The sequence below is a fragment of the Manis javanica genome, chromosome 9 (genome assembly GCF_040802235.1).
Source record: "Manis javanica isolate MJ-LG chromosome 9, MJ_LKY, whole genome shotgun sequence".
Classification (NCBI taxonomy): Eukaryota; Metazoa; Chordata; class Mammalia; order Pholidota; family Manidae; genus Manis; species Manis javanica.
The window spans coordinates 68,724,488-68,751,023 of NC_133164.1; the positions used below are offsets into that span (position 1 = coordinate 68,724,488).

A 26,536-nucleotide genomic window follows, 5' to 3' on the forward strand; every position below is an offset into this window, starting at 1 on the left:
TTTTTTGGCGAAGGTTTTTTGGAGGGCTTGGAGGGATGGGAACCCCAGTGAAAGGGAGGCAGGGCGGCAGGACCGGTGGGTGGGTGCCTGGGACCGGCGCCTGAGGACAAACAATATCGTGCGTTTTTCCCTTTTATTTTTTTTTTCATTTTTTTTTTTGGCAGGTGCTTTTTGGAAGCCTTGAAGGGACAGGGACCCCGGAGCTAGGCAGGTAGGGCAGCAAGTGGGTGTCTGGGACTGGCGCATGAGGACAAAAAAAAATCACGTGTTTTTTCATTTTTTTTTTTTTTCTATTTCCTCACCCATTGTTGCTGTTGTGGTTTTGGTTTGGACAGTGCTTTATGGAAGTCTTAAAGGGGCAGGACAGGACACTTAGACCAGAGGCAGGGAATCTGGGAATCTCTGGGCACTCTAACCCCCTGGACAACAAGGAGCACAGAGGCCCCTTAGGGAGATAAATAGCCTCCTGGCTGCTCCCCCTCCAACGGGGCTACACCATTTTGGAGGAGCAGCCAAGGCCAGGCCACACCCACAGCAACAGTGGAGATAAACTCCATAGCAAATGGGCAGGTAGCAGAAGCCCTGTCTGTGCACAGCTGCCAAGCATAAGCCACTAGAGGTTGCTATTCTCCCAGGAGAGGAAGGCCACAAACCAACAAGAAGGGAAGCTCTTCCAGCGGTCACTCGCACCAGCTCTGCAAACTATCTCTATCACCATGAAAAGGCAAAAATACAGGCACACAAAGATCACAGAGACAACATCTGAGAAGGAGACAGACCTAACCAGTCTTCCTGAAAAAGAATTCAAAATAAATATCATGAACATGTTGACAGAGAGGCAGAGAAAAATGCAAGAGCAATGGGATGAGATGCAGAGAAAAATGCAAAAGCAATGGGATGAAGTCCGGAGGGAGATCACAGATGTAAGGAAGAAGATCAGAGAGGTGAAACAAACCCTGGAAGGATTTATAAGCAGAATGGATAAGATGCAAGAGGCCATTGAAGGAATAGAAGCCAGAGAACAGAAACGTATAGAAGCTGACATAGAGAGAGATAAAAGGATCTCCAGGAATGAAACAACACTAAGAGAACTATGTGACCAATCCAAAAGGAATAATATTCATATTATAGGGGTACCAGAAGAAGAAGAAAGAGGAAAAGGGATAGAAAGTCTCTTTGAAGAAATAATTGCTGAAAACTTCCTCAAACTGGGGGAGGAAATAATTGAGCAGACCATGGAATTACACAGAACCACCAACAGAAAGGATCCAAGGAGGACAACACCAAGACACATAGTAATTAAAATGGCAAGGATGAAGCAAAAGGAAAGAGTTTTAAAGGCAGCTAGACAGGAAAAGGTCACCTATAAAGGAAAAACCATCAGGCTAACATCAGACTTCTCGACAGAAACCCTACAGGCCAGAAGAGAATGGCATGATATACTTAATGAAATGAAACAGAAGGGCCTTGAACCAAGGATACTGTATCCAGCACGACTATCATTTAAATATGATGGCGGGATTAAACAATTCCCAGACAAGGAAAAGCTGAGGGAATTTGCTTCCCACAAACCACGTCTATAGGGCATCTTACAGGGACTGCTCTAGATGGGAGCACTCCTAAAAAGAGCACAGAACAAAACACACAACATATGAAGAATGGACGAGGAGGAATAAGAAGGGAGAGAAGAAAAGAATCTCCAGACAGTGTATATAACAGCTCAATAAGCGAGCTAAGTTAGGCAGTAAGATACTAAAGAAGCTAACCTTGAACCTTTGGTAACCACGAATCTAAAGCCTGCAATGGCAATAAGTACATATCTCTCAATAGTCACCCTAAATGTAAATGGACTTAATGCACCAATCAAAAGACACAGAGTAATAGAATGGATAAAAAAGCAAGACCCATCTCTATGCTGCTTACAAGAAACTCACCTCAAGCCCAAAGACAAGCACAGACTAAAAGTCAAGGGATGGAAAAACATATTTCAAGCAAACAACAGTGAAAAGAAAGCAGGGGTTGCAGTACTAATATCAGACAAAATAGACTTCAAAACAAAGAAAGTAACAAGAGATAAAGAAGGACACTACATAATGATAAAGGGCTCAGTCTAACAAGAGGATATAACCATTGTAAATATATATGCACCCAATACAGGAGCACCAGTATATGTGAAACAAATACTAACAGAACTAAAGAGGGAAATAGACTGCAATGCATTCATTTTAGGAGACTTCAACACACCACTAACCCCAAAGGATAGATCCACCGCGCAGAAAATAAGTAAGGACACACAGGCACTGAACAACACACTAGAACAGGTGGACCTAATAGACATCTATAGGACTCTACATCCAAAAGCAACAGGATATACATTCTTCTCAAGTGCACATGGAACATTCTCCAGAATAGACCACATACTAGCTCACAAAAAGAGCCTCAGTAAATTCCAAAATACTGAAATTCTACCAACCAATTTTTCAGACCACAAAGGTATAAAACTAGAAATAAATTCTACAAAGAAAACAAAAAGGCTCACAAACACATGGAGGCTTAACAACATGCTACTAAATAATCAATGGATCAATGAACAAATCAAAATAGAGATCAAGGAATAAATAGAAACAAATGACAACAACAACACAAAGCCCCAACTTCTGTGGGACGCAGCGAAAGCAGTCTTAAGAGGAAAGTATATAGCAATCAAGGCACACTTGAAGAAGGAAGAACAATTCCAAATGAGTAGTCTAACATCACAATTATCGAAACTGGAAAAAGAAGAAAAATGAGGCCTAAAGTCAGCAGAAGGAGGGACATAATAAAGATCAGAGAAGAAATAAACAAAATTGAGAAGAATAAAACAATAGCAAATATCAACGAAACCAAGAGCTGGTTCTTTGAGTAAATAAACAAAATAGATAAGGCTCTAGCCAAACTTATTACGAGAAAAAGAGAATCAACACAAATCAACTGCATCAGATATGAGAATGGAAAAATCACGACAGACTCCACAGAAATACAAAGAATTATTAAAGACTCCTATGAAAACCTATATGCCAACAAGCTGGAAAACCTAGAAGAAATGGACAACTTCCTAGAAAAATACAACCTCCCAAGACTGACCAAAGAAGAAACACAAAAGTTAAAAAAACCAATTACGAGCAAAGAAATTGAAACGGTAACCAAAAAACTACCCAAGAACAAAACCCCGGGGCCGGACAGATTTACCTCGGAATTTTATCAGACACACAGAGAAGACATAATATCCATTCTCCTTAAAGTGTTCCAAAAAATAGAGGAGGAGGGAATACTCCAAAACTCATTCTATGAAGCCAACATCACCCTAATACCAAAACCAGGCAAAGACCCCACCAAAAAAGAAAATTACAGACCAATATCCCTGATGAATGTAGATGCAAAAATACTCAATAAAATATTAGCAAACAGAATTCAACAGTATATCAAAAGGATCATACACCATGACCAAGTGGGATTCATCCCAGGGATGCAAGGATGGTACAACATTCGAAATCATCAACATCATCAACCACATCAACAAAAAGAAAGACAAAAACCACATGATCATCTCCATAGATGCTGAAAAAGCATTTGATAAAATTCAACATTCATTCATGATAAAAACTCTCAGCAAAATGGGAATAGAGAGCAAGTACCTCAACATAATAAAGGCCATATATGATAAACACACAGCCAGCATTATACTGAACAGCGAGAAGCTGAAAGCATTTCCTCTGAGATCTGGGACAAGACAGGGATGCCCACTCTCCCCACTGTTATTTAACATAGTACTGGAGGTCCTAGCCACGGCAATCAGACAAAACAAAGAAATACAAGGAATCCAGACTGGTAAAGAAGAAGTTAAACTGTCACTATTTGCAGATGATATGATACTGTACATAAAAAACCCTAAAGACTCCACTCCAAAACTACTAGAACTGATATCGGAATACAGCAACGTTGCAGGATACAAAATTAACACACAGAAATCTGTAGCTTTCCTATACACTAACAATGAATCAATAGAAAGAGAAACAGGAAAACAATTCCATTCACCATTGCATCAAAAAGAATAAAATACCTAGGAATAAACCTAACCAAAGAAGTGAAAGACTTACACTCTGAAAACTACAAGTCACTCTTAAGAGAAATTAAAGGGGACACTAATAAATGGAAACTCATCCCATGCTCATGGCTAGGAAGAATTAATATCGTCAAAATGGCCATCCTGCTCAAAGCGATATACAGATTTGATGCAATCCCTCTCAAATTAACAGCAACATTCTTCAATGAATTGGAACAAATAATTCAAAAAAATTCATGTGGAAACACCAAAGACCCCAAATAGCCAAAGCAATCCTGAAAAAGAAGAATAAAGTAGGGTGGATCTCACTCCCCAACTTCAGGCTCTACTACAAAGCCATAGTAATCAAGACAATTTGGTACTGGCACAAGAACAGAGCCACAGACCAGTGGAGCAGATTAGAGACTCCAGAAATTAACCCAAAGATATATGGTCAATTAATATTTGATAAAGGAGCCATGGACATACAATGGCAAAATGACAGTCTCTTCAACAGATGGTGTTGGCAAAAATGGACAGCTACTTGTAGGAGAATGAAACTGGACCATTGTCTAACCCCATATACAAAGGTAAACTCAAAATGGATCAAAGACCTGAATGTAAGTCATGAAACCATTAAACTCTTGGAAAAAAATATAGGCAAAAACCTCTTAGACATGAACATGAGTGACCTCTTCTTGAACATATCTCCCTGGGCAAGGAAAACAACAGCAAAAATGAGCAAGTGGGACTACATTAAGCTGAAAAGCTTCTGTACAGCGAAAGACACCATCAATAGAACAAAAAGGAACCCTACAGTATGGGAGAATATATTTTAAAATGACAGATCTGATAAAGGCTTGACGTCCAGAATATATAAAGAGCTCACACGCCTCAACAAACAAAAAACAAATAACCCAATTAAGAAATGGGCAGAGGAACTGAACAGACAGTTCTCTAAAAAAGAAATACAGATGGCCAACAGACACATGAAAAGATGCTCCACATCACTAATTATCAGAGAAATGCAAATTAAAACTACAATGAGATATCACCTCACACCAGTAAGGATGGCTGCCATCCAAAAGACAAACAACAACAAATGTTGGTGAGGCTGTGGAGAAAGGGGATCCCTCCTACATTGCTGGTGGGAATGTAAATTAGTTCAAACATTGTGGAAAGCAGTATGGAGGTTCATCAAAATGCTCAAAACAGACCTACTATTTGACCCAGGAATTCCACTCCTAGGAATTTACCCTAAGAATGCAGCAATCAAGTTTGAGAAAGACAGATGCACCCCTATGTTTATCGCAGCACTATTACAATAGCCAAAAATTGGAAGCAACCTAAATGTCCATCGGTAGATGAATGGATAAAGAAGATGTGGTACATATACACAATGGAGTACTACTCAGCTATAAGAAGTGGAAAAATCCGACCATTTGCAGAAACATGGATGGAGCTGGAGAGTATTATGCTCAGTGAAATAAGCCAAGCAGAGAAAGAGAAATACCAAATGATTTCACTCATCTCACGAGTATAAGAATAAAGGAAAAACTGAAAGAACAAAACAGCAGTGGAATTACAGAACCCAAGAATGGACTAACAGGTACCAAAGGGAAATGAACTGGGGAGGATGGGTGGGCAGGGAGGGATAAAGGGTGGGGGGAGAAGAAGGGGAGTATTAAGATTAGCATGCATGGGGGGGTAGGGAGAAAGGGGAGGGTGGGCTGTACAACACAGAGAGGACAAGTAGTGATTCTACAACATTTTGCTAAGCTGATGGACAGTAACTGTATTGTGGTTTTTAGGGGGGACCTGATATAGGGGAGAGCATAGTAAACATAGTATTCTTCATGTAAGTGTAGATTAAAGATAACAAAAAAAAAAGAAAGAAAGAAAGAAAAGGGGGATTACTCCTTGACAGGATAAAACTATTGGTAAATCAAAGATCAACTCATGCTTTAAATATCCTTAATGTTGATCACTTAAAGGGTGTCAGATGATCAGCTATGGAGGTACTATTTTCTGATAATGTTCCTTTCTCTTAAAAAAAAAAAAAGCAGTTCCTGTGTGCTGACCTCCAGTGAGTTCTGCACAGTGGTATAGAGGACATGTCAATGTGTGGGCAAAGGGACTGTTTGTTTCTATGCAGAAGATCAAGGCCTAGCTTGGATACCCAGAAAATGAACTAAGATACGATATGAGGAGGAGCTTCGGCATCAGCACTCTCTGGAGGACTTGTGCCGGGGGATGATCATCAAAAAGCCTCCACAGGGATCTGGATGATGCTGCGGTTGTGGCTGCATCCACCCCACCGTTTCCTGGACTTGCCATTGGAATGAGGAGGGAGATGTCTAGGCTGGCATGTGCATACAGTGAGACAATGAATTTGAGTGGATCTGTACTGTTGGAACTCAACCAGGAGTTGGGAGGGGTGCAAGTTGTAGCACTCCAAAATCTTATGACTATAGACTATCTACGGTTAAAAGAACATATGGCATGTGAACAGATCCCAGAAATAGGCTGCTTTAATTTGTCTGATATCTCTCAGACTGTTCAGGTACAGTTGGACAATATCCATCATATTATAGACAAATTTTCACAAATGCCTAGGGTGCCTAAATGGTTTTCTTGGCTCCACTGGAGATGGATGGTAATTATAGATTTGCTTTGTTTATGTCACCGTATTCTTATTATGTTAATATGTGAGCGCAAATTAGTTGGTAGTTTAAAACCTATACATGCTTAAGGTACTCTACAAGAAGATATGTCAAAGAAATAATCAATCCTCCCATGTTTTCTTCTATATGCTACCTCTATAGCTTTTCTTCTTCCTTCCTAATTACAACCCTTAACTAGAATTCGTGCCTCATATAGAATTTACTGTGTATCATAATTCCTCCAGGTGGTAAAGATACCTTGAGACAAGTGCTGGGCATAGAAAGCCACAGGGCATAAATCTGCAAAGAAGTAAAAAGCTAACCTTTTCAAACAATATGGTATCTCTCTCACTTACCAACTTTACATTTCCCTCTATGGCCCCGGAAGATGACTGGTTAGCCAGAGACGGGTAAGATTCCTCAAGGGAGGAACAACCTAAGACAGGCACAGTCGCAGGGGGGCCATCAGGTGAGAAATTGGGGATCAACAGTGGTGAGGCTCAGAACCTCACCCCCCCTGTTTTGAGAGAAATCTTCTGCATCCATGGATGTTTTGCTGCCCTTGTCTTGATTGGATTAATACTTAGTCCATAGGCACACACCTGATCATCTACATTTGCCCTCTTACAGCACTAAACTATGTCTTCTACCTTTATCTTGCATCTACCTACCACTTCAGCATTTTATTAAAAATGAAAACAATAATAATAATGAAGGGAGAAATGTGGGATCAACATATAAATCAAGTATAAAAATCAAACGAATATTCATATTTGACCTGATTATTTATATAGTTCATAATGCATGATCAAAACCGAAAGTTTCTGTGATGAATGCCCTTGTACTGTTCACCATGTAAGAATTTATTCACTATGTAAGAATTCATTCACCATGTAAGAACTTGTTCGTTATGCTTCAGAAGATTGGAGACTGACAAGAATTAGGCTTGAGATGGATTAATGATTGTACATTGAGCATTGACCCCCCTATACAGAATTTTATTTTTGTTAACAACCATTTGATCAATAAATATGAGAGATTCCCTCTCAAAAAAAAATATTCAGTAAACCATTTTTTCCAAAGATGTGCTGTCATCCAAGCTTCTATTTAGAGAGCATAGGAAGAGTAGATTTAACAGCATCCTTAGGGCCCTAGGATTTTCAGAATGATAAATGACCACTGACCTCTGCTTACAGTCACTAATAAGAGAGTCAGACTGTCTTTTTGAGCTTTGAAGCCAGGCATTTACTTCTCCGCTCCAGCTCTGAGAGTCCTAGATGGCATCTTCCAACAGAAGGCTGTTTCATCTATATTGAAATTTGGTGTTTAGTGTAGCCACCTTCACTGATTCTCTTAGCTAGATCTTCTGAGTAACTTGATACAGCTTCTCTATTAGCACCTGCTGCTTCACCTGCACTTTAATGTTATGGAGCTGGCTTCTTTCCTTAAACCTCATGAACCAGCCTCTGCTAGCTTCCCACTTTTCTTCTGCAGCTTCCTCACCTCTCTCAGCCTTCAAGAATCAAGACAATAAGGCTGTTTCACTTTTGTATCATTTATGTGTTCACTGGAGTGGCACCTTTAGCTTCCTTCAAGACCTTCTCCTTTGCATTCACAAGCTGACTACCTGTTTGGCAAAAGAGGCCTACCTCTTGGCCTGTCTCTGCTTTGACATGACTTCCTTAAAAAGCTTAATCATTTCCAGGCTTTGATATAAAGTGAGAGACATGCAAGTATTCTTTTCACTTGAACACTGTAGGGTTATTAACTGGCTTAATTTTAATATTATTCTGTCTCAGAGGATAGGGAAGCCTGAGGAGAGTGAGGGAGATAAAGGAATAGCTACTCCACTGAGCAGTCAGAACACATACAATGATATCAATTAATGATTGATGCTCTTTTTGTTTTATTTTTAAAAAGTTCAAGAAAATGTGCTAATATTTCCCATTGTGACTGTAAATTTTTAAAGTTCCATCTGAGTTTCAGTGAGTTTTTACTTTAGATATTCTGAAGTCATGTTACGCACATTAAGTTCATGGCTGATATGTCATGATAGGTTAAATATTTTCTCAATATAAAATATCTGTATTTGAGTATTTTGATTGTTTTTTACCTTGAAGTCTCTCTCTCTTTCTAAATTTAGAATTTCTTATTTTTATCTAGGCTGTTCATTTAGTTTCTATTTATTTGAGGTGCAGCTCTCCTAAATGAGATGGATTTGCTTTCCTGACAAATCTGTAAATCTTGAAATTTAAATGGTGCATTGAAATTATTTACCATTATTAGGTCATTATGTTTGGACTTACTTTGTATATTTTTATACTCATTCTGTCTTCCTTCTTGCATTCTGAATTATTCATTTTTATGATCCTTTTTTCTCTAGAAGTTTAGGAGTGACAAATGTTATTTATAAACTTCTAGTACATATTCTTAAATTGTTGGTAACTACATTTAAATACCTTTTATGCTACTATATAGAGTTAACCAGTAAAATCTAGCAGTTTAATGTTATTCCTCAATCATAGTATCTCTATAAATGTATATATTTTTAAAGTCCGAATTTCTGTAATTTCTTTTGTTTTTAAAAAGATTCCACTTATAGGAATTTATATGAAGAAAACAAAATCACTGATTCAAAAGATATATGCACCCTTGTTTACTGCTGCATTATTTACAGCAGCCAAGACATGAGGAACCTAAGTGTCTGTCAGCAGATGATGGATAAGGAAGAGGTGACACCTGTATGCAAGGAAGTATTTTTCAGTATGGGAGAATACATTCATAAACAATTTATCTAATAAGGGGTTAACATACAAAATACATAAAGATCTCACACATCTCAATACCAAAAAAACAAATAACATGACTAAAAAATGGGCAGAGAACCCATACAGACAGTTCTCCAAAGAAGGCATACAGATGGCCAACAGGCACATGAAAAGATGCTCCACATCGCTAATCATCAGGGAAATGCAAATCAAAGCCACAATGAGCTATCACCTCACACCAGTTAGAATGGCCACCATCCAAAAAACAAGAAATAACAAGTGTTGGCAAGGATGTGAAGAAAGGGAAACCCTCCTACACTGCTAGAGGGAATGTAAATCGGTGCAGCCACTGTGGAAAGCAGTATGGAGGTTCCTCAGAAAACTAAAAATAGAAATACCATTTGACCCAGTAATTCCACCTCTAAGAATTTACCCAAAGAAAACAAAATACGACTCATTTGAAAAAACATATACACCCCCATTTATTGTCACACTATTTACAATAGCCAAGATAAGAAAGCAACCTAAGTGTCCATCAGTAGATGAATGGATAAAGAAGATGTGGTACATATACACAATGGAATATTATTCAGCCATAGAAGAAAACAAACCCTACCATTTGCAACAACATGGATGGAGCTGGAGGGTATTATGCTCAGTGAAATAAGCCAAATGGAGAATGACAAGTACCAAATGATTTCATTCATCTGTGGAGTATAAATACAAAGCAAAACAGAATGAACAAAATAGCAGTAGACTCACAGACACTGAGAAGTGATGGGTGGTTACCATGGGGGAGAGGTTGGGATGGGTGGGAAGGCTGAGGGGGATAAAGAGGCACAAAATCTCAATCAAAATACAAGTTGGTCACGGATGGAAGTGCAGCATGGAGAATATGATCAATAGTTATGTAACATCTTTCAATGTTAACAACCACACCAGTTGGGGTGAGGACTTAATATTTACATAACTGTTGAATCACTATGTAGTATACCTGAAACAAATATAATATCACATATCAACTACATGTCAATAACAAAATTAAAGAAAAAGATCAAATAGCTTCAGAGATTTTTTTTCTGTCACAATGTTAAGTGATTTTAGATTTTTATCCTGCATTTTTTTCTGGCTTCTTTTCATTTGCACAGGTCTCTTCCAGAAATAGGAAATTGGGCTGCCCCTACATTTATTGTGTGTGAAATAATTAAACACCTTACTTCTGTGCATCAAAATTTCTGGCAAATCACCTAGAGAATACTTCTGTCTATCACCTTACAGAGCTAGAGCCCTCCAGAGGCAGAAAGGGCCTTTGAGATGATCACGGTCAATCTTAATACACCAATTCACTAATTCACTTAAGGATCAATTCACGCAACAGATACTCTTGAGAGTTTATGTTTTGAGACGAGTATCTGGAGACAAAGATGACCCAAGAAGGCTTGCATTCCCTTGGTGAGGAAATGCAGACACAGGCCAGGATGTGTGCACAAGTCAGGGACGATGTCCTCTGGCTGACCCTCGTTTCCCTCTGCCTACACAGTCACTTTTGCCTGAGCACCAGCAGCATGTGTGTGCGCAGCAACACTTGTTAGAAAATGTATTCCTACTGGGCCCGAACCTGCCTTCCAACCTCTTGCATCTCGTTCTAATGTTTCCCTCTGGAGCACAACAAAATACATATGCACCCACCTTTGCTTAGCAGTCCCTTAGATTACCTGTCCTTCCTAAGTCCTTTCTTTTACAATTAAGCATTCCAAAATTTATATATTTCTCCCTCTTCCTGATCTTGCTTATACTGCTACTTTCAAAGTGTATCAATATGACCCTTAAAACTATGCTTCCCAAACCCATATTAAACACAGCAGATGCACCAAACTTTTGAAAAACTGCAGTGGGACTATCATCTCCTCTAATCAGACAGAATACTGTGTTTACACATTGATACTGTCCAAGACCACATGAACACGTGTGTCATTCTCTCACTTAAATGATGAGTTAACACTTAGTCTTTTCTCCAAATAAGATGCCAGAAAGGTATTAACTAATACAGCATTTAATAAATTAAAAACAATGGTGTGGAAATTAAACCACAGTACTTTACCTAGGCTCAGACATGAGGTAGGGACCATAAAAAATGCCCCACACTGTCAGAGTGAATAAGTCCTATGTGCTCGCAAGAGCTGAAATAGGCAGAAGGTTCTAATTATAGTAGCTCATTGGCTCCTGTTAAAATTGGGGGTCAACTAAAATCCCTATATATGTATGTTTTATGTAAATGGCTTGAACATCAAATAGACCAATTTCTCGCTCCAGTTACAGTTCACCTTCCCAGCTTCTTCTTGATTGCGTAATTCATGTGCTCATCCGGCCCACCTGGTTTTCTACAATCTGTATTTCTCCCAGTTACGGTTTTAGGTTGTCCTTCCTGGGCCTGCTCCAAGCTAAAGGGTGAGACAAACTTTCCTGTTATGGCTCACCATTTATTTTAAATCGCTCTTAGTTTCAGTTATATACTATTAACTTTTCGGAAGTTTCAGTGGATGGTTTTCCCATCAAGCAGAGCACTCACGTCTTTAGGGAATCATTTCAGTGCCACTTTCAAGTATAAAGCATTAGTTCCCCAATACTGACATGCAACTAAATCATATGAAAACAGGGAAACAGCATCTGGTCTGTTAAGCACTTTTTTAGCCATGCTGAAACTGAAGACTGACACCTGCAGACTCATTGTAAAACACGCAATCACTCCACCATGTTTTCCTTTTCAAAAATCATATACAGTAAGTGTAAACAAGACAGGCATGGGGTGCTCTCAGATCTCCTTCATGTCCTTGCTACCATACACCCTAAGAAACAACTGAGCAAGAGTCGAAGTACTTTCTCTGCTGGTGTAGAGCCCCAGAGGAGCTTAGATTCTTTTAGGAAGGAACGCATAGTGACAGGTCGGAGGAGTGAGCTGCTGAAACGCAGCCACGGCTTCAGGGCCTGTGCTGAGCACAGCAGAGGCCAAAGGAGGCGGAGGTCAGCTTGGCTGGGAGACGATGGGGGGAAAGCAGGAAAGGGTTTGTAGAGGAGATGTTTTTTGTGAGTCAGTTCTTTTCCTTAAATTGATGTGTAATTGATATACAATATTATGTTGGGTTCAGGTAACAGAGCAATTCAACTGTAGACATTAACAATGCTCACCCTCAGTACGGTCACCATACAAAGGTCCCACAGCATCACTGGCCATGTTCCCTCTGCTGTACTCTTTGTCCCTGTGACTTACTCATCCACAATTAGAAGCTGTACCTCTCTCCCACTCCTTCGTTTGCGCACACCACCCCCAAAGCAACCACCCATTTGTTTTCTGCATTTATGAGTCTCCTTCTGTTTATTTTATTTTTTTAGATCCTACCTATAAGTGAAACCATAAGGTATTTGTCTTTCTCTGTTGAGTCAGGTGTTCTTTACCAGGTGGGGCAGGAAGAGAATGAATGGAAGCAGAGAGGAAGGAGGTAATAGAAGGTTTTATGCTTAGTAGAAATTTTGGAGAGCCTGAAAGAGGCCGAAGGAACCCACGTGGAGAGAGCTGGGGCTGGGACTGCCAGCGGGAGCTGGTCCTGGGGTCGCTGTGCACCACTCTGGAGGTTAGGACTGATTTGTTTCACAGGATAGCAACAGTTTTATGGCAAGATCCTGAAATTTACATTTGTTCATTTTTTATTAAAAGCCAAAACTGAAATATTCTAAATTGAAGGCATTTCCAGAAGATGAGAAAAGAATCCACCAAGTTATGCTCAAGTTCCCCCAAATCCAATCCAGCCTTTGCTGCTGCATCTCTAGATGCTAAGTAATTGAGCTTCCCTACTAATACCACCTTATCATCTCTGTCCCTTCAATTCGCTGTTACACACAGCCATAAAAATAAGTAATTTAAAATAAAGTTTGGTAAAGAATATATTGGTGAATTTCTAATAAAAAATTAGAATAGGGATTATTGAAAGTTATGGACTGAGAATTCACTTTACTGATACTTAGTTTCTACTGACATTTTTAGTATTTCAAAATACATCTAATTCACAATGAGAATTTAAATTAATCATTTGCAAGATTCTTAAGAATGTTTACACTTAGGCAGAAATATATTTTTTTCTAAGATAATATTCTAACATGCAGATTAGTTTTGAATATTCAAAAGGGAATCACATTACAACTATACCATAATTTTTAATGTACTGTGTGTAAGGAGTTTTTAAGGAAACAAACATGCTCCTGATTTCAAAAATACTGTAATTGTAGTTTAAACTCAAGTTTGTATGTGAACTTCAATTAAACCTATGCACTTTAAGCACTACCCTTTCAAAACTTTACATTTTTCTGAATTCATCATGAAGTGCCCATGTACTTAATATATTTAGAAAAAGATTTGATCTGGATGGTGGCATGAGTAGAGCAGCGGAAATCTACTCCCAAAACTACATATATCTATGAAAATATAACAAAGACAACTCTTCCTAAAATAGAGAGCAGAGGACACAGGACAAGATCCAGACCACATCCACACCTGCAAGAACCCAGCGCCTCATGCAGGGGGTAAGATACAAGCCCCAGGCCGGCGGGACCCGGGCACCCCTCCCCCCGGCCCCTGGAGGGTGGAGAGGAGTCATCAGGGAGGGAAAGAGAGCCCAGGACTGCTGAACACCTAGCCCCAGGATTTCAGACCAGAGCGCAGACACAGTGCATGCATGGGGTCCTGGATACTAGGGAAACAGGGTGGCAGGACCGGTGAGCAGGTGACTGAGGCTGATGCCAGAGAACAAAGAAACAGGAGTGGTTTTTTCTTTTGGCGATTGCTTTTTGGAAGCATTAAAGGGACAGGGACCCCAATACTAGGGAAACAGGGCAGCAAGACCGGTGAGCGGATGCGTGAGACTGGCTGCTGAGGACAAAGAAAATCGCTCATTTTTCCCTTTTTCTTTTTTTTCTCATTCGTTGTTGCTGCTGTTGTTTTGGTTTGGAGAGTGCTTTTTGGAAGTCTTAAAGGGGCAGGACAGGACACTTAGCCCAGAGGCAGGGAACCTGGGGATCTCTGGGCACTCTAACCCCCTGGGCAACAGGGAGCACAGAGGCCCCTTAGGGAGATAAATAGGCTCCCAGCCACTCCCACTCCAACGGGGCTCCACCATTTTGGAGGAGCAGCCCCATCCAGGCCACACCCACAGCAACAGTGGAGATAAACTCCAAACCAACTGGGCAGATAGCTGAAGCCTTGTCTGCGCACAGTTGCCAAGCATAAGCCACTAGAGGTTGCTATTCTCCCAGGAGAGGAAAGCCACAAACCAACAAGAAGGAAAGCTCTTCCAGCGGTCACTCGTACCAGCTCTGCAAACTATCTCTATCACCATGAAAAGGCAAAACTACAGGCAGACAAAGATCACAGAGACAACACCTGAGAAGGAGACAGACCTAACCAGTTTTCCTGAAAAACAAATCAAAATAAAAATAATGAACATGCTGACAGAGATGCAGAGAAAAATACAAGAGCAATGGGATGAAGTCCAGAAGGAGAACACAGATGTCAGGAAGAAGATCACAGAAGTGAAACAAACCCTGGAAGGATTTATAAGCAGAATGGATAAGATCCAAGAGGCCATTGAAGAAATAGAAACCAGAGAACAGGAACGTATAGAAGCTGACATAGAGAGAGATAAAAGGATCTCCAGGAATGAAACAACACTAAGAGAACTATGTGACCAATCCAAAAGGAATAATATTCATATTATAGGGGTACCAGAAGAAGAAGAAAGAGGAAAAGGGATAGAAAGTCTCTTTGAAGAAATAATTGCTGAAAACTTCCCCAAACTGGGGGAGGAAATAATCGAACAGACCATGGAATTACACAGAACCACCAACAGAAAGGATCCAAGGAGGAGAACACCAAGATACATAATAATTAAAATGGTAAGGATCAAAGACAAGGAAAGAGTTTTAAAGGCAGCTAGACAGGAAAAGGTCACCTATAAAGGAAAAACCATCAGGCTAACATCAGACTTCTCGACAGAAACCCTACAGGCCAGAAGAGAATGGCATGATATATTTAATGCAATGAAACAGAAGGGCCTTGAAACAAGGATACTGTATCCAGCACGACTATCATTTAAATATGATGGCGGGATTAAACAATTCCCAGACAAGCAAAAGCTGAGGGAATTTGCTTCCCACAAACCACCTCTACAGGGCATCTTACAGGGACTGCTCTAGATGGGAGCACTCCTAGAAAGAGCACAGAACAAAACACCCAACATATGAAGAATGGATGAGGAGGAATAAGAAGGGAGAGAAGAAAAGAATCTCTACACAGTGTATATAACAGCTCAATAAGCGAGCTAAGTTAGGCGGTAAGATACTGAAGAGGCTAACCTTGAACCTTTGGTAACCACGAATCTAAAGCCTGCAATGGCAATAAGTACATATCTCTCAATAGTCACCCTAAATGTAAATGGACTTAATGCACCAATCAAAAGACACAGAGTAATATAATGGATAGAAAAGCAAGACCCATCTCTATGCTGCTTACAAGAAACTCACCTCAAGCCCAAAGACAAGCACAGACTAAAAGTCAAGGGATGGAAAAACATATTTCAAGCAAACAACAGTGAAAAGAAAGCAGGGGTTGCAGTACTAATATCAGACAAAATAGACTTCAAAACAAAGAAAGTAACAAGAGATAAGGAAGGACACTACATAATGATAAAGGGCTCAGTCCAACAAGAGGATATAACCATTCTAAATATATATGCACCCAACACAGGAGCACCAGCATATGTGAAACAAATACTAACAGAACTAAAGAGGGAAATAGACTGCAATGCATCATTTTAGGAGACTTCAACACACCACTAACCCCAAAGGATAGATCCACCGCGCAGAAAATAAGTAAGGACACACAGGCACTAAACAACACACTAGAACAGATGGACCTAATAGACATCTATAGAACTCTACATCCAAAAGCAACAGGATATACATTCTTCTCAAGTGCACATGGAACATTCTCCAGAATAGACCACATACTAGCCCACAAAAAGAGCCTCAGTAAATTCCAAAATATTGAAATTCTACCAATCAATTTTTCAGACCACAAAGGTATAAAACTAGAAATAAATTCTACAGAGAAAACAAAAAGGCTCACAAACACATAGAGGCTTAACAACATGCTCCTAAATAATCAATGGATCAACAAACAAATCAAAATAGAGATCAAGAAATATATAGAAACAAATGACAACAACAACACAAAGCCCCAACTTCTGTGGGATGCAGCGAAAGCAGTCTTAAGAGGAAAGTATATAGTGATCCAGGCACACTTGAAGAAGGAAGAACAATCCCAAATGAATAGTCTAACATCAGAATTATCGAAACTGGAAAAAGAAGAACAAATGAGGCCTAAAGTCAGCAGAAGGAGGGACATAATAAAGATCAGAGAAGAAATAAACAAAATTGAGAAGAATAAAACAATAGCAAAAATCAACGAAACCAAGAGCTGGTTCTTTGAGAAAATAAACAAAATAGATAAGGCTCTAGCCAAACTTATTACGAGAAAAAGAGAATCAACACAAATCAACTGCATCAGATATGAGAATGGAAAAATCACGACAGACTCCACAGAAATACAAAGAATTATTAAAGACTCCTATGAAAACCTATATGCCAACAAGCTGGAAAACCTAGAAGAAATGGACAACTTCCTAGAAAAATACAACCTCCCAAGACTGACCAAGGAAGAAACACAAAAGTTAAAAAAACCAATTACGAGCAAAGAAATTGAAACGGTAACCAAAAAACTACCCAAGAACAAAACCCCGGGGCCCGACAGATTTACCTCGGAATTTTATCAGACACACAGAGAAGACATAATACCCATTCTCCGTAAAGTGTTCCAAAAAATAGAAGAGGAGGGAATACTCCAAAACTCATTCTATGAAGCCAACATCACCCTAATACCAAAACCAGGCAAAGACCCCACCAAAAAAGAAAATTACTGACCAATATCCCTCATGAATGTAGATGCAAAAATACTCAATAAAATATTAGCAAACAGAATTCAACAGTAAATCAAAAGGATCATACACCGTGACCAAGTGGGATTCATCCCAGGGATGCAAGGATGGTACAACATTCGAAAATTCATCAACATCATCCACCACATCAACAAAAAGAAAGACAAAAACCACATGATCATCTCCATAGATGCTGAAAAAGCATTTGATAAAATTCAACATCCATTCATGATAAAAACTCTCAGCAAAATGGGAATAGAGAGCAAGTACCTCAACATAATAAAGGCCATATATGATAAACCCACAGCCAACATTATACTGAACAGCAAGAAGCTGAAAGCATTTCCTCTGAGATAGGGAACCACACAGGGATGCCCCATCTCCCCACTGTAATTTAACACAGAACTGGAAGTCCTAGACACAGCAATCAGACAAAACAAAGAAATACAAGGAATCCAGGTTGGTAAAGTAGAAGTTAAACTGTCACCATTTACAGATGATATGATATTGTACATAAAAAACCCTAAAGACTCCACTCCAAAACTACTAGAACTGATATCGGAATACAGCAACGTTGCAGTATACAAAATTAACACACAGAAATCTGTAGCTTTCCTGTACACTAACAATGAACCAATAGAAAGAGAAATCAGGAAAACAATTCCATTCACAATTGCATCAAAAAGAATAAAATACATAGGAATAAACCTAACCAAAGAAGTGAAAGACCTATACCCTGAAAACTACAAGTCACTCTTAAGAGAAATTAAAGGGGACACTAACAAATGGAAACTCATCCCAAGCTCGTGGCTAGTAAGAATTAATATAATCAAAATGGTCATCCTGCCCAAAGCAATATACATATTTGCTGCAATCCTTATCAAATTACCAGCAACATTCTTCAATGAACTGGAACAAATAATTCAAAAATTCATATGGAAACACCAAAGACCCCGAATAGCCAAAGCAATCCTGAAAAAGAAGAATAAAGTAGGGTGGATCTCACTCCCCAACTTCAGGCTCTACTACAAAGCCATAGTAATCAAGACAATTTGGTACTAGCACAAGAACAGAGCCACAGACCAGTGGAGCAGATTAGAGACTCCAGAAGTTAACCCAAACATATACGGTCAATTAATATTTGATAAAGGAGCCATGGACATACAATGGCAAAATGACAGTCTCTTCAACAGATGGTGCTGGCAAAAATGGACAGCTACATGTAGGAGAATGAAACTGGACCATTGTCTAACCCCATATACAAAGGTAAACTCAAAATGGATCAAAGACCTGAATGTAAGTCATGAAACCATTAAACTCTTGGAAAAAAATATAGGCAAAAACCTCTTAGACATGAACATGAGTGACCTCTTCTTAAACATATCTCCCCGGGCAAGGAAAACAACAGCAAAAATGAGCAAGTGGGACTACATTAAGCTGAAAAGCTTCTGTACAGTGAAAGACACCATCAATAGAACAAAAAGGAACCCTACAGTATGGGAGAATATATTTAAAAATGACAGATCCGATAAAGGCTTGACGTCCAGAATATATAAAGAGCTCACACGCCTCAACAAACAAAAAACAAATAACCCAATTAAGAAATGGGCAGAGGAACTGAACAGACAGTTCTCTAAAAAAGAAATACAGATGGCCAACAGACACATGAAAAGATGCTCCACATCGCTAATTATCAGAGAAATGCAAATTAAAACTACAATGAGATATCACCTCACACCAGTAAGGATGGCTGCCATCCAAAAGACAAATAACAACAAATGTTGATGAGGCTGTGGAGAAAGGGGAACCGTCCTACACTGCTGGTGGGAATGTAAATTAGTCCAACCATTGTGGAAAGCAGTATGGAGGTTCATCAAAATGCTCAAAACAGACCTACTATTTGACCCAGGAATTCCACTCCTAGGAATTTACCCTAAGAACGCAGCAATCAAGTTTGAGAAAGACAGATGCACCCCTATGTTTATCGCAGCACTATTTACAATAGCCAAAAATTGGAAGCAACCTAAATGTCCATTGGTAGATGAATGGATAAAGAAGATGTGGTACATATACACAATGGAGTACTACTCAGCCGTAAGAAGAGGGAAAATCCTACCATTTGCAGCAACATGCATGGAGCTGGGGAGTATTATGCTCAGTGAAATAAGCCAAGCGGAGAAAGAGAAATACCAAATGATTTCACTCATCTGAGGAGTATAAGAACAAAGGAAAAACTGAAGGAACAAAACAGCAGCAGAATTACAGAATCCAAAAATGGACTAACAGGTACCAAAGGGAAAGGAACTGGGGAGGATGGGTGGGTAGGGAGGGATAAGTGGGGGGAAGAAGAAAGGGGGTATTAAGATTAGCATGCATAGGAGGGGAGGGAGGGCTGTACAACACAGAGAGGACAAGTAGTGATTCTACAACATTTTGCTATGCTGATAGACAGTGACTGTAATGTGGTTTTTAGGGGGGACTTGGTATAGGGAAGAGCATAGTAAACATAGTATTCTTCATGTAAGGGTAGATTAAAGATTAAAAAAAAGTGTAGATTAAAGATTAAAATCTGTCTTTACTCCTTGATAGGATAAAACTATTGGTAAATCAAAGATTAATACATGCTTTAAATATCCTTAATCACTTAAAGGTTGTCAGATGATCGGCTATGGAGGTACTCTTTTCTGATAATGTTCCTTTCTCTTAATAAAAATAAAAAAAAATAAAAAAATAAAGCAGTTCCTGTGTGCTGACCTCCAATGAGTTCTACACAGTGGTATAGAGGGCATGTCAAAATGTGGGCCAAGGGTCTGTTTGTTTTTATGCAGAAGATCAAGGCCTAGCTTGGCTACCCAGAAAATGAACTAAGATACGATATGAGGAGGAGCTTCCGGCATCAGCACTCTCTGGAAGACTCGTGCCGGGGGATGATCATCAAAAAGCCTCCACAGGGATCTGGACGATGCTGCGGTTGTGGCTGCGTCCATCCCACCGTTTCCTGGACTTGCCACTGGAATGAGCAGGGAGATGTCTAGGCTGGCATGTGCATACAGTGAGACAATGAATTTGAGTGGATCTATACTGTTGGAACTCAACCAGGAGTTGGGAGGGGTGAAAGTTGTAGCACTCCAAAATCTTACGACTATAGACTATCTACGGTTAAAAGAACATATGGGATGTGAACAGATCCCAGAAATGGGTTGCTTTAATTTGATTTCTCTCAGACTGTTCAAGTACAATTGGACAATATCCATCATATCATAGACAAATTCTCACAAATGCCTAGGGTGCCTAAATGGTTTTCTTGTCTTCACTGGAGATGGGTGGTAATTATAGATTTGCTTAGTTTATGTTACCGTATTCCTATTATGTTAATATGTCTGCGCAAGTTAGTTAGTAGTTTAAAACCTATACATACTTAAGGTACTCTACGAGAAGATATGCCAAAGAAATAATCAATCCTCCCATGTTTTCTTCCATATGCTACCTCTATAGCTTTTCTTCTTCCTTCCTAATTACAACCCTTAACTAGAATTGGTGCCTGATATCGAATTTACCGAGTATCATAATTCCTCCAGGTGGTAAAGATACCTCGAGACAAGTGCTGGGCATAGAAGCCACAGGGCATAAATCTGCAAAGAAGTAAAAAGCTAACCTTTTCAAACAATATGGCCTCTCTCTCACTTACCAACTTTACATCTCCCTGTATGGCCCTGAAAGATGACTGGTTAGCCAGAGATGGGTAAGATTCCTCAAGGGAGGAACAACCTAAGACAGGCACAGTCACAGGGGGGCCATCAGGTGAGAAATTGGGGATCAACAGTGGTGAGGCTTAGAACCTCACCCCCCCTGTTCTGAGAGAAATCTGCATCTGTGGATGTTTTAAGACCCTTGTCTAGCTTGGATTAACACATAGTCTACAGGCACACACCTGATCATCTACGAATGCTCTCTTACAACACTAAACTATGTTTTCTACCTTTATCTTGCATCTATCCATCACTTCAGCATTTTATTAAAAATAAAAATAGTAATAATAATAAAGGGAGAAATGTGGGATTCACATATAAATCAAGTATAAAAATCAAACGAATATTCATATTTGACCTGATTGTTTATAATTCATAATGCGTGATCAAAACCGAAAGTTTCTGTGATGACTGCCCTTGTAACTGTTCACCATGTAAGAACTTATTCACTATGTAAGAATTCGTTCACCATGTAAGAACTTGTTTGTTATGCTTCAGAAGATTGGAGACTGATGAGAATTAGGCTTGAGATGGATTAATGATTGTGCATTGAGCATTGACCCCCCTATACAGAATTTAATTGTTGTTAACAACCATTTGATCAATAAATATGAGAGATGCCCTCTCAAAAAAAAAATTTGATCTGATTAGGTTCAGCATGCATTGTTTATCCTGCAAGTTAATGAAAATTATGGTTTTCAAGAGCATGTATCATTGTTTTTGTTTTGTATAAAACCCTTATTTCTATTTTTTTATAGAATTGTTTTTTTTTTAAATAGAGCAAGATGGTGTGTGTTTTCCTTTGGGAGGTCGTGTTTTCTACAAAGTGTAACATTTCAAATAGTAAAATACTAATTTGAAAAAATTTAAGTTATTTTCAAATCATAGCCTTACACAGCTAACATGGGTTTCTAAAGTAGATCAGAGCCTTAAAATAAAGATGGTTGATCCACTAAAGGTTTTTATAGTGACAAGCAGCAACATTTCACATGCATCTGGAACCACAGTTATATTCTAATCCCAAATTGCTTATTTTTCAAATAAAGTTGTCTCCAAATTTGATTAGGAGCACAGGCCTCTTGCAAAATGAAAGGGGAAAGTTAAATAAAATAAACGTTAAGAGTGTTGTTTTCACTGAAGTAGAGTTCACACAAAAGCAACACCAGGCAGCTTTTGACAATTATCTTTTAAACAGATGAATGGCATCTGTAAAGCCTGAAGATTTTAAAGTATTTATTACATTAATGCCAAATGTGTTTATAAAAATCCATTGTGAGGTATGCGAGAAATAAATTGAATCTCTCTTTCTCCCAAAATATGTAAGGGTATATGCTAACGTACTGAATTCATCCTTCCCGCGATTCCAGTTTATTAAAGAGGTTAAAAATTTATAAAACCCTGATGGGATGTGGTTTTAATGCTTCATCACACTACCCATCATTTGCTTTCAGTCTAGATCAGAACGATCTTTTCCTCTTCCCTGCAATCGCCTACCTGCACAGCTAATATTTTCTGAATACTCTCCCGAGAGTCTGTCTGGAACCTGGCCAGGCTCATCCGGCTGTAGAGCACCACCAGTCTGAAGTGTTTCTGCCACACCTTGTGTATCCTTTCCTGCAGCTGACAGAGCTAAGGGGAAGAAGGAAGGGAAAAACACAAGTCAGAGTGGGAGAGGAAATTAATGGCGGTGTTCAAGAAGAATGATGGAGGGAATATAGAAAGCAGTCGATAGTCCATTCTGCACTACGGAGACCTGACAGGAATTTCACAGTCCCTTGATTTTTCAGCCCACTCATGTGCACTCGTTAGAAACCAGTCACATCTGGCCGCCAGGATGGGGGGTTAATTTTCTCTAAATGCCTCAGCAGTTCTGTTCTAGCTGAGGCAGACCCCGTGACTGCAAAGCTGATGAGTAAAATATTTCTACTTCACCCAGTTTAACTCAAAACCGATAGCCTCAGGACATATTGAACCTTTCCTAAAAAAAATAATCTTTTGAAGCTTTTTTGAATGGCACATCAGGCCAAGTCAAAGTTTAAAAATGCAACTTTAAGATTTTGATGGACACCACTTTTTCCCCAGGCAGCTGACCATGGTTTGGGCTGTGCTTCAGGGCACAACAAAACTACAGAGAATCACCTCAGCCACCAGCTCCTGGGAGAGCAGCAGCCACAGGGCAGAACCTCCCCTCGAGAGCCCCCCTCCACGCCCTCTGGCTGCGCGGCGGCACATCCCAGGCCCAGTGATGCACCTGCTACGGAACCTGCACGCCAGAAGCGGACCTTCCCCCACGAGGCCTGCTCCGTCTCTTGCAAGTTTAGCTCGAGACTGAGTCTCTAAAGACACAGAAGTTTTATTGAGACAAGGTGCATTTGTCCTTCAACAGTTAATATAGCCGCACCACACAGAACTGCGGCAGTTCGGTTATTTTCAAAGAAATAAACTTCATAAATTAATGGCAAAAATCAGACTAGGAAACTTTACATGTAACAGATACTGTCACTGAAATATCTTGGTTTTTGGCAATGTGGATAATTGCTTATGTTCCTTCAAGTGCACAGCAAGGGCTTGGAGAGCCTGCTGTCCCGTATCCAGTGTGTTTGTGTCCCCAACGGTCCTTTTTGTTTCTCTACCATCTCCTTTCATCCCACCTCACCTTTCCTCAACTCTGAATTTTTTAATTCAACTTTTTTAGTGTACTTTGCAGAATGGAAAAAGTAAACAACCAAAATTTCATTATCAGACATTTTTTTTATAACAGAATAAAACTGTCACAAAAATGGCTATTTTATGTCCTATTTATTGATCTGGGTACTGGTTATACTTAAGGAATCCTTTATAAAACTTCATCAAATAGCAGATGACATTAACTTTTTTGAATGCATTTATCAATAGCATAGCTACTTAAAAAGAGTGATTTTTAAAGTATATGCCCGGTACTGCATGTATATTGTTTATTATCATTATGTTCATTATGCATTGTAATGAGCAACACATAGGTATTTATGTATGTCCACAGAAAAATAAAGTCGCTATTCTTGGTCAATAAGTCAATTTAGGAAAAAAATAACCTTGGAACTATAGATATTTCAACTTGCTGAATGCTGAAATATATTGCCCAGAATTCATTTATGGGCATTTCAGATAATTTAGGATATTGAAGTAAAGATTAACATCATTTTTTGAAGGGAAAATTCATCAAAATTAACATTTTTCTGTAACAGTTTATTACATTTTTAAAAAATATATTTTAATAATTTAAAAATGACATAAAAATATTTTTCCTGCCATCTCTGATAGGCAATGGAGGAAAGTATGCTCTATCTTGATATACTCTGCAAGACATGAGGACACTTTAGTTTACACACATGCCATTCCTCTGGAATCCACATATGAAAAAGGGCAACTAAGAGGAAGGTGAGTTTCAGAGGAATGCCTTAAAGTGAAGGCAAGGGGAGCTTGTCAGCCCAAGCAGAACGAATGGTGATGTTTCCCATGTCCACATGTTCAATGAGAACCAGCTGCATAGTGTAGACATTGTTTTCTGTATTCTAGCTTGCAGTAGCCACAAAGGCCTTAAATTAGTCCATATACAAATGTTAACTGAAGCTACTTAAGTAGAGAAGTTCCTTAAGTATTAACTAAGAAAGAGTAATAAATTAAAAACTGTTTTTTTGAAATCTATAGCTAATAGGCCTCTGGAAAAAGAACCAAGAAAGGGAAAAACTGAAGGAATTATTAAATAGAGGACTCAGCTTTCAGTATGAGGCACATATATACACATATATGCCCACATCACAGACAATAAGATGCTCGACAACAGTATGCAGGAAATAGTACTTAAGATGCTGGGAAAGACAGCTGCTCTAACCTAAGAGTTGGGCATGCTGACCATTATTTTAGGAAAGTGGTTATGATAAAAGCTCAATTATAAAATGTCAGTGGACTCAATAAGTATTAAAATCAGCTCAATAAAGTGAACTGGTAAAATTTTAGTGGCAAAAGTGAAGTAGTGAAAAATATTTTCAGGAATTTACTAATCAGTGGAACAAGAGAAAAGTAAACCAAGTTAATGGAAGGGACCCAAAACACGTAAGAGGAAAATTGAGGGCAGAGAGAACGTTAAGTTGTGAGTGTAAAAGCCCTCCAGGTACATGTAGAACACAGGCTGGAAAACCAAAGAAACTGGAATGATTGTTGTTTCTCCACCTTCAATTAACACAGTGTTTCTGGAATGAAACACTCCAGTGATCACACTCCTGAAAAGACAATCATTTATCCATGAAATGATTATATTCCTTCCCTCTCATTCAGAGTTGAGGAAAGATGAGGTGGGATGAAAGGAGATGGTAGAGAAACAAAAAGGACCGTTGGGGACACAAACACACTGGATACGGGACAGCAGGCTCTCCAAGCCCTTGCTGTTACTTGAAGGAAGAATGGAATTTAGAGCAGTGGACAGATCAGCTGGGCTGCTGCTTAGCCCTAACGAAATGTTAGAAGAATTCAGAAGAGAACAAATATATGCTTGGTGGAAAATCAACGAGAAGCACATTAGAACAGGGAGAGTCATTTTGGAAAAAGATCCTTAACTCCATTGCCTTCAGTTTTGTATACGAGAAAGGAAGTGAGGATATTGAACAGTATCAGGGAAGCTGAATCAGAGGGCAGCGGGCTCAAGCCCTGAGCTGCTTTCAGTGGCGAGAAGGGTGGAGAGTCTCCTGGCCGTGGTGCCTGGCCACTCTGGACCTGCAGTGCGTCTGGCGAGCTTGGCTTGTCCTTGTTCTGTGAGCTCTTTGCTGAGGGAAGCACAGATATGGGAGTCACGGACACTTCTTTGGGAATAATGATCATTATGTACCTATTCACGCAGAGAACAATCAGTCAATGCCCATCTGACAAGGCATATTCAGATACAGAGGGCTGGCCATCCCTGTCAGTGCAATCCTTGCACACAGTGGGCACTGAATGCGGCACGCATTTGGTAAAAATACCTTCTGATTAAGTTTCATTAGGCTCCTACAACATTCACTAACATTTCAAAGCTTAATACTGACAGTAAAACAGAGTAAATTCATGTTGTCACTTTGAAGGATGAAAGGTTGTTTTCCAATTTTAATATACTAAATAATATGGATTCTGTTTTTAACCCAAGTTATTTTGATCACCTGTATAAATGATGACAGCTGCTCACACTTATATATCACACAAACCCTGGCCTTCATACTAAATA

General features: G+C 39.3%; 1 protein-coding gene across 6 annotated transcripts in view; it reads right to left on the minus strand.

Moving 5' to 3' along the window:
• CCDC178 (coiled-coil domain containing 178) overlaps nt 1–26,536 on the minus strand; it is a 568,079-nt gene that overhangs the window by 35,072 nt on the left and 506,471 nt on the right. For 5 of the 6 annotated variants that reach the window (XR_012121114.1, XM_073212734.1, XM_073212731.1 and 2 more), the window contains one exon: nt 22,798–22,932. Coding sequence is in view for 4 of the 6 variants with exons in the window: in XM_073212734.1 (XP_073068835.1) it covers nt 22,798–22,932 (135 nt within the window). In the remaining 2 variants the exon portion in view is untranslated. Of the gene's footprint in view, nt 1–22,797; nt 22,933–26,536 lie in introns of those variants that run through there. The other variant, XR_012121113.1, reaches the window with a different exon arrangement.